We start from the raw sequence: 9,099 nt of genomic DNA, 5'->3' as shown, positions 1-9,099 counted from the left end.
GGAATGCCCAGCATGGCGCAGCAGCGCGCTCTGCCAAACTGGCAAGCCTTGTGCCTGCGCGAATACCAAATGATGCTAGCATCTCCGCATGCACCGTCTATGGGAACCGAACTCTTTGTTTGCTGTCATGTGACTGTCGGGCTCCATTTGATTGGTGAAATTGGGTCAAATGTCGCTAGAGGTTACTTGATGGAAAAGAGTCACGTGACAGCACCTGTGGCAGGAAACTCACTCGATTTTTCAACTTGACTTGCGTGAAACTTCAAGGTGAAGACTTGAGACTCATTTATGACTTACAACCTCCTCAAGTGTTGAGCGCTTGGACGTGCCAGCACACCGTAGACAAGGGCAGACTCAGGAGGCCAGGGAAGGATGTCAACTGACGCATCAATCATCCCCGTAATTGGATTGTGTGAAATTAACGTGTTGGGTTGATTTAGCAGGCGTGGCATTGTTGCACTCCAGTCAACTCAGCTTTGTACGCTGCCATTCAAGTTGACATGTGTGCAAAATTCAAATGATTTTGTTTGTTGACCACTAGTGAGGGGGAGTGGAGTCGCTCCAGCCGGATGACTTCAGAGACAATTAAAGCGGCGAGAAGCACTGAACGGACCCCTTCACATTAAATTTTGATCCGATGCTTCGGCTGTATGAGAAAGCGTCAGCATAAAAGTCGTTTATACATGTTTCAGATTAATGCTCATTTGGGTGTATTATCTCGGAAGGTTGCTAAAAATGGCTTCCTGTTCATAATTCGTGAATCCTTGTTCATGATCCTTGATTTTTTTTTTTTTTTTTTATGCATCCTCTTATAAACGATGTGACTACAGAATTTCATGTCTCCCAGTGAAAATGGTGTCAGTGGAAATTTTTAGAAATTTCTTTTAAATTTTTTTTCCATGACGTCGCCCATCCGTCTACTCCAACAGCTTCCGGCCTCAATTGGGCTCGTTTCCTTGAAAGAGTTTGTGAAAGTACATCTTGGAATTTGCTAAAAACTGCTGATTAATACCAAAATTTCTGAGAGAATGTTGATGAAACCGTTGTCGAGGACAATTTTTTTTTCACTTTCTAGGGATGCATTGAGGTAAACCAAAAGGCAAATCTGCTTGGCTTTGATTCTCAAATAAGTAAGCAGTCAATGGTGACATGTCAACTTCTCACCTATTCATAAACTCACTCTGATGTGATTTATTTTTTTTTGTCGCTTATTAGTGGCTGGAGGAGATATCACCTTGCCTTTAAAAACGTCTGATGCCATTTTGACCTCAAAAAGTACTTGGCGAATGCACATTTGACAATTTGCAAGTCCAATGTATATACGGAATAAAAAAAGGGTGGTTTTATGCTCACTAATAAAGATCCTATTTTAAAAAGTTTGGAACACCTTGGCATTCATGTGTGGTTTAAATATATGACTTCCATCCTCTATTGAGATCACCACTTCATTGGTAAAAGGCTCTCATTGCCAGTGGCCGTGACTAACGTGTGTCGTCTGCATGAGGCAACGCTGACATGAAGCTCAGACTGAGATATCACTTCCGGTTCCGGCGCCGCGCGAGTGGCTGCCTGTTTACAGCAGCGTGGCTCACTATTGAGCCTTTTTCGTGTGTTTTTTCCCTTTACCCTGTTTTGTTTTATTTTTACCTCATCTCAGCAATGGACATACAACTTGCGGTGGTTTTACTGCTGTTGGGGGCTGTTTTTTGCGCGATCGTGTCCGGAGATGAAATTCGGAGCTACGGATCGATCGTGTACTCAAGAGATCAGCTGTTAGCACTCCGTGCTAACCCCGCGTCGGCTTCCGGAGCGAGACCCGATATCACCCGCGAGCTGAGGAGGAAGAGACGGGGATGTCGTGCGGGGGGCTAAACGCCAGGCAAGGAGGAGACGATACAACCCCGTCCTCCCGTCCGTTATTATGGGGAATGTTAGATCTCTCCCCAATAAAATGGACGAGCTAACAGCGCTAACTCGGCACGAGAGGATTGTCCGGGAGGCTAGCTTGCTGGTGTTCACGGAGTCGTGGCTAACCGAGCTAACGCCGGACGCCGTCGTGGAATTGGACGGCTTCCAAATACTACGCGCGGACAGGACACTGGAGAGCGGTAAGAGGAAAGGGGGAGGTCTGGCTGTGTTTGTTAATGATAGATGGTGTAACCCTGGGCACATAACTGTTAAGGATCAACTTTGCAGTCGGGACATTGAGCTGATAGCTGTTAGCATGCGTCCGTTCTATTTACCGCGAGAGTTCAGTCATATGATCGCGGTGGCGTCGTACGTGCCACCCTCTGCTAACAGTGAGACTGCCTGTGACATACTGACTGCAGCTGTGAGCAGGCTACAAACACAGCACCCGGAGAGCCAAGATGGCGGACATGTGAGCGAGAACGTATGTTGTTCAGATAGTCAAGGGGTTTTGTGATTAACACCAAGTTATGTAAGTACAAGTTGATTTTTTTTTTCAGCTTTCACGCATCCAACCCTGTATTTTGAAGTGAGACACGATTTTTTTGGATGGGAAAGGGAGTTAAAGGGAAGAAAAGCAATAACTTGTCGCCAGCGAACACCAAGTTATGTAAGTACAAGTTTATTTTTTTAAGCTTTCACGCATCCAACCCTGTATTTTGAAGTGAGACACGATTTTTATTTGGATGGAAAGGGAGTTATAGGGAAGAAAAGGAAGAAAAGCAATAACTTGTCGACAGCGGAGCCCTTAGTCATGTCTAGCGACGACACAACTGCCGCGGTAATAATGGAAGAAGTTGATGGAAATATGAAACTTTCAAGCTTTAAATTGCCCCAGAACGGTACTCCAAAGAAACCGGCACAGAAAAGAGCAAAGCAAAGTGAAGATGTAGGTGGTATACTAACGGCAATTCAGGCTCTATCTGCTAAACACGATGAGACTTTTCAGAAAATTTCAACCATTGAGAAAACTACGCAGGCCACTTCACAAGAGGTTGCAAAACTAACTGCGACAGTCCAACAACTAACGTTAGATGTTAGACAACAAAAAGAAATGTTAGACAACAAAAAGAAAAAGGAGTACAAATGGAGAAGGAAATTAAGAAACTCCAGGCTGAAAATAAACTCTTGAAAGTAAGTATTGCAGAGAGCCATCGCTACAGCCGTCGCTGGTCATTGAAGATTCATGGAATAAAGGAAGAAGACAACGAGAATATCAGGTCCAAAGTTATCACCATCCTGGAGGGAACTGCACCATCCACCCGAGGTTGCTTGAAGGAGGGGATTGACATCGTTCACTGCATTGGACAGAGACGTCCAGACGGCTCAACTCGCTCAACTATAGTCCTGTTTGCTTTGCGACGACACCGGGATGCTGTTTGGAAGGAGGCGAGAGGTTCCAAGTTTCTTCTTGACAACAAGCTGAGGATCACCGAAGCTTTGTCCCCAGAGGATAAAGCTGCAAGAGAAAAGCTTTGGCCTTTGGTTCAGAAAGCAAGAGAAAGAGGGGAAAAAGCTGTTTTCCGTGGTCCTTTCGTCTTCATAAATGGGAAGAAGATGGACTTTCCACAGGTAACTTAAAATAAATTGGTCTTTTTGACTAAAGTGGGCTAATCCGGAACAAAACTGTAGAATGTTTGAGACTGTGCAGACTTTCATTGGAGCCCTTTTGGAGACAATTATTATTTAATGTGAACTTGATTTTAAATAATTTGTTATTTTAATTATTTGGTTGTTTTATAGTTTATTTATAATTTATTTAATTTCTACACTAGTATATTTCGAATACAAGGTTGTTTTGAATTTTTTAGAAAAGATTCGTTTTGATTACAAAAGGTTCCTTATATTTATGTGGGTGTGGGTGTATGTGTGCGTGTGTTTGTTTGTTTTTTTATTTTTTTTATATCTTCTGTCTTACTTATTTATATATATTAATATACACATTTTATTTAATTATTATTCATTTATTTTCTTTTTTATATATTTATTTATTATTACTAAACTCTTTTTTTCCCTTTTTTTTCTTCAAACCATTTCCTATACTTTGTTGCACTAATCACTCGTCCTACAACTGTCTGACATCTTCAATCACTAAATAGTCTACACATACTTTAGATCCTTTATTCTTCAAATTAGTTTAACTCACGATTGTGCCGTGAGAGCAACATGTTCTTTTACTAAATGCTTAGATAATTTAAATGGTTGTTAATCACCACCTCTTCAGATGTTTATTTTCTAAAAGCGCATTTCTTGTCTGGTATTTCAAAATTTCAAGTGTTCTACTCTGTTTTCATGGATCATTTGTTTAAGTCTCTTAATGTTGTGTCCTTAAATGTTAAAGGTCTGAGGGATATTACTAAGCGTAAGGCAATTTTTTTGTTTTGTAAAAAATCAGAAGCCGACTTAATTTTGCTTCAGGAAACACATTCTGGCGAGTCAGACGTTCATTTTTGGAAAACACAATGGGGGAATCTATCTTATTTTAGCAATGGCACTAATCATTCTGCAGGGGTCTTGATTTTCTTGCATAAATTCAAGGGAGAGGTTCTTGAGACAATATCTGCTAGTGATGGTAGATGGATTCTGTTGATAGTTAAACAAGACAATGCTAAATTTATCATTTGCAACATATATGGATTTAACTCTCACACTCTTAATAAAATATTATTTGAATTAATAAATTCAAAATTAAAGGACCTCAACAAAAAATACCAAGGAGCTGTCACTAGTCTTTGTGGAGATTTTAACGAGTGCCCAGACGACACAAAGGATCGATATCCTCCTAGATTATCCCAGAGATCAACAAATAACCTTGTGTCATTGCTTTGCTCTAATCTCTCCCTGACTGATGCTTGGCGATTTTTTAACCCCAATGTGGTGGAATTCACTTGGTGTAATAGAAATGCAACACTGAAATCTAGAATAGATTTATTTTTAATATCATCATCTATTCTTCAATTTGTAAAAGAAGTTCATCATCAATATGCCCCATTAACAGATCACATGCAAATAATTTTTTGTGCCAACCAAATTACCTATCAAACTCTCCAAATTTTATCAACAGGCCCTGCTTGCGTGGGTATTGGCCTTTGTCCACAATTTCTCACCTCACAAAACTCTCCTTTGGAACAACTCCAATATACTTGTTAGAAACAAGTCTCTATTTCTTCCCAAATGGCCCGAAAAAGGAATTAATCACCTCCTAAATTTATTTGATGAATTGGGTAATATGCTATTTTATGAGCAATTCATGTCTGTACACAACTTCCCAATTCCTTTCAAAATCCTTAATTTAGTAATTTAGTAACGTGCCATTCCTAATGGTCTGATTCAGCTTATGGCAAACCACTTAAAATATAGTAAAGCTGCTCCTACAGATTCTATTTTAACACTAGACGCAATTGAATTAATAGACATAAAATGTAATAATCAGCATATACGACGAATTCTATTAAAAAATAACAAAATTGTGCCCGGAGGGAAATCTTTTTGGAATTCTCAGATTGTGGACGTAAATTGGAAAAAAGCATGGCTTTTACCTTATAAATACTGTATTACTAATAAAGCCAAGGTGATACATTTTAATATCTTACATAATATATATCCGGTTAATTCCTTAATCTCCAAATTTATTGATATCAGCAATATTTGCTCTTTCTGTGGGAATGAAATTGAAACAATATCTCATTTATTCTTTGACTGTATGATCACAAAGCAATTTTGGGCTGATTTAATGCTTCATTTCTTTAAACCATCTGAAACCCCCCGTGTTCTTAATCTGAAGGATATTGTTTGCTATTATAGTAACCCAAACGATAACCATTTTGCATACTTAATTAATTTAATCATTCTTTATGCAAAAAATTTTATCCACAAACAGAAATTCTCAAAATCCTCTCCCAGATTTGTGCCTTTCCTGATAGAGTTGAAATCCATATTTAACTCGATTAAATTAATTAACAACAAGAAAAGCAACAAGATATTGACATTTTTAAATGCCTTTTTCCTTTAAAAGCCTTAATTACATATATCCAGAGACATTGTTCCTGTTTTACTGTGTATTTTTATTTTATAATATACCTTTTTTTTCTACATTCATTATCCCTCGCTGTGAATTCTATTTAAGGATGAAAAATGTATATATTAGTTTAATACCTGAACTGAACTTGTGATACTGTTGTACTGTCTATTTAAAATGTTCAATAAAAAAAACAAACACAGCACCCAAATGCCCTGCTCCTTATCTCTGGTGACTTCAATCATGCTTCTCCTTCCTCCTCTCTGCCTTCATTCACACAATATGTAACCTGCCACACTAGAGACAATAAAATATTGGACCTTTTCTATGCCAACACCAAGGAGGCGTACGAGATCCGAGAGGGGAAAAAGTCCTACAGGATGCGGATGGAGGAACAACTGCAGCGGAACAATGCCAGGGATGTCTGGAGGGGCCTGAAGACCATCTAAGGCCATGGACAACCAGGTAAGACCCAGAAAGGGGGGGGGCATCAGTGGGCAAATGAGTTGAACCTATTTTTCAATAGGTTTGATCAAATGCCTGACCCCGCTCAGGCTCCCCTGCTGCAGCCCCCACCAACCCCTCCTGCCACTGCGAACGAGACCCTCTCTCTCCCCTCTCTCTCTCCACAGGCTCCAGTTCCCAGCCTCATCAGACAACCACCACTTCCTCCTGCTCAGCCTTGTTCCTCACAACATCTCAGGTGAAGAACCAGCTGAGGAAGATGAAGGCGAGGAAGGCAGCAGGCCCAGATGGGATTAACTCCCAGCTCCTCAAATCCTGCGCAGACCAGCTGTGTGGAATCGTCCAGCACATGTTCAACCTGAGCCTGAAGCTGGGCAGAGTCCCCCAGCTGTGGAAAACATCCTGCCTGGTTCCGGTTCCAAAGACACCCAATCCGAAGGAGCTCAACAACTTCAGACCAGTGGCGCTGACGTCTCATCTGATGAAGACCCTGGAGAGACTGGTCCTCGTCCATCTGCGCCCCCTGGTCAGCTCCTCAATGGACCCACTCCAGTTCGCATACCAGCCTGGCATCAGTGTGGATGATGCCATCATCTACCTGCTCCACACTTCACTCTCCCACCTGGAGAAGGCGGGGGGCACGGTGAGGATCATGTTCTTTGATTTCTCAAGTGCTTTCAACACCATCCAGCCCGCCTTATTGGGAGACAAGCTGGAGCAGGCGGGAGTGGCCCACCACCTCATCACATGGATCCACGACTACCTCACAAACCGGCCACAGTACGTGAGGACACAGGGTTAGACGTGCTCCTCTGCAGCACGGGAGCGCCGCAGGGAACTGTTCTGGCTCCCTTCCTGTTCACCCGCTACACCTCGGACTACAAATACAATTCCTCCACCTGTCACCTGCAGAAGTTCTCTGATGACTCTGCGATTGTCGGCCTCATCACTGACGGAGACGATCGGGAGTACAGAGGGGTTACGCAGGGGTTCGTGGACTGGTGTCAGCAGAACCGCCTCCAAATCAACGCTGGGAAATCCAAAGAGCTGGTGGTGGATTTCCTCAAGCGTCGGCACTCTCCACCTGCACCAGTGAATATCCAGGGAACAGACGTTGAGAGGGTCTCAACTTACAAGTACCTGGGTGTTCATCTGAACAATAAACTGGACTGGAGCGACAACACAGACGCTCTCTACAGGAAGGGTCAGAGCAGACTCTTCCTACTCAGGAGGCTGAGGTCCTTTGGCGTTCGGGGAACACTCCTCAGGAACTTCTATGACTCGGTGGTTTCATCAGTCATCTTCTTTGGAGTGGTCTCCTGGGCAGGAGGCATCTCGGGCCGGGACAAAAGGAGACTGGACAAACTAGTGAGGAGGGCCAGCTCTGTCATGGGCTGCTCCCTGGACTCTGTGGACTCAGTGGGGGGCAGGAGGATGACGGCAAAACTGTCATCAATGCTGGACAACCCAGCCCACCCACTCAATGACACTCTGAGAACACTCCACAGCTCCTTCAGTGATAGACTGTTACACCCTCGCTGTACCAAAGAGAGATTTCGCCGCTCCTTCCTGCCGACTGCTGTCAGACTTTTTAACAAGAACATTGGGTCAGGCCTACAAACGGGGGGGCATTAGTGCAATTGTGCAGTCCTAGGATGCAATATATACTACTACTGTACTTTCAGCCAATCGTGTACTTAAATATTGACCAATGATGTATTTTGTTTACCATTACAGTAATCTTATAACAGTACTTCTATCACTGCAGCATTTCTACCATTGCAGGACGTTCACTATAACAATACTTTTATCATTCTGCAATATCATTGCAGTATTTTTCTATTGTTGCAGTACTTTTACTATTACAGTACTTTTACCATTGCAGTATATTTTATCATTGCAGTACTTTTTAACATTACAGTACTTTTATCATTGCAGTATTTTCTATCATGCAGTACTTTTCTATCATTTCAGTACTCTTACCATTACAGTACTTTTATCATTGCAATATTTTTATGATTGCAGTATTTTCAATCATTCAGTAGTTTTTATCATTACAGCGTTTCCCCCTCAGGCATTAGGAGTGTTTCCTTACACTTAGATACGTTTATACTGTGTCTTAGTGATGGGTAGATGAGGCATCCTGTATCGTTTCGACACAGTGACACAATGTATTGACACTGTGTTGACACTGTGTTGCTGAATACTGACACCTGGTGGACTTGCAGGAAACATTTGACAGGGTCATCTGACACTGATCTGTCAAACTAATTTTATCCAATTCCATTGATTAGCGACGTGATGTGTTTTTATATATCCTATTTCGTATTACTTTGCATCGCACTAATTATGCTCTTATCTAATTTATATATTTAACTGAATTATTGTTGTATTGCACTGGAGAGGGGAGCTCTCTAATCTCGTTGCACACTTGAGTACAATGACAAAGGGATTTCTGATTCTGATTAGGCATTTGCTTTCACATTATTTTTACATCCACGCAATTTCATAAAAAAAAAAATCTATTCGAGACGCAGTTGATAAATTAAGAGAACATCTGTCTGAATGCCCAAGTAAAAGTGTTGTGAATGACAATGGACTCATTGTAATTAAAGATTTGTATTCAAAAGAAATTAGTTTCTCCAGCG

At 41.6% G+C, this 9,099-nt stretch overlaps 1 protein-coding gene across 1 annotated transcript; it reads left to right on the top strand.

Moving 5' to 3' along the window:
- The first annotated feature begins 1,586 nt into the window (after positions 1–1,586).
- LOC148337092 (uncharacterized) lies at positions 1,587–6,936 on the top strand. Its single transcript, XM_088296646.1, has 3 exons — positions 1,587–2,108; positions 6,328–6,451; positions 6,619–6,936. Exons 1-3 carry the CDS (start codon positions 1,922–1,924, stop codon positions 6,746–6,748), a joined length of 441 nt encoding a protein of 146 aa, XP_088152772.1. The 5' UTR covers positions 1,587–1,921; the 3' UTR covers positions 6,749–6,936.
- Positions 6,937–9,099: the final 2,163 nt, after the last annotated feature.

The sequence above is a fragment of the Idiotropiscis lumnitzeri genome, chromosome 5 (genome assembly GCF_059441095.1).
Source record: "Idiotropiscis lumnitzeri isolate Australia: NSW breed Sydney's pygmy pipehorse chromosome 5, RoL_Ilum_1.0, whole genome shotgun sequence".
NCBI lineage: Eukaryota > Metazoa > Chordata > Actinopteri > Syngnathiformes > Syngnathidae > Idiotropiscis > Idiotropiscis lumnitzeri.
Note: the sequence above shows the minus strand (reverse complement) of the source record. Positions and strands in the feature narration are given on the sequence as shown.

Excerpts from the sequence above, each read along its gene's own strand:
- LOC148337092 (XM_088296646.1), top strand. The coding sequence starts at position 1,922 with ATGGGGAATGTTAGATCTCTCCCCAATAAAATGGACGAGCTAACAGCG. Across the intron at positions 2,109-6,327 it reads GGACAGGACACTGGAGAGCG|GAGGCGTACGAGATCCGAGA; the intron begins GTAAGAGGAAAG and ends GCCAACACCAAG. Across the intron at positions 6,452-6,618 it reads CTAAGGCCATGGACAACCAG|GCTCCAGTTCCCAGCCTCAT; the intron begins GTAAGACCCAGA and ends CTCTCTCCACAG.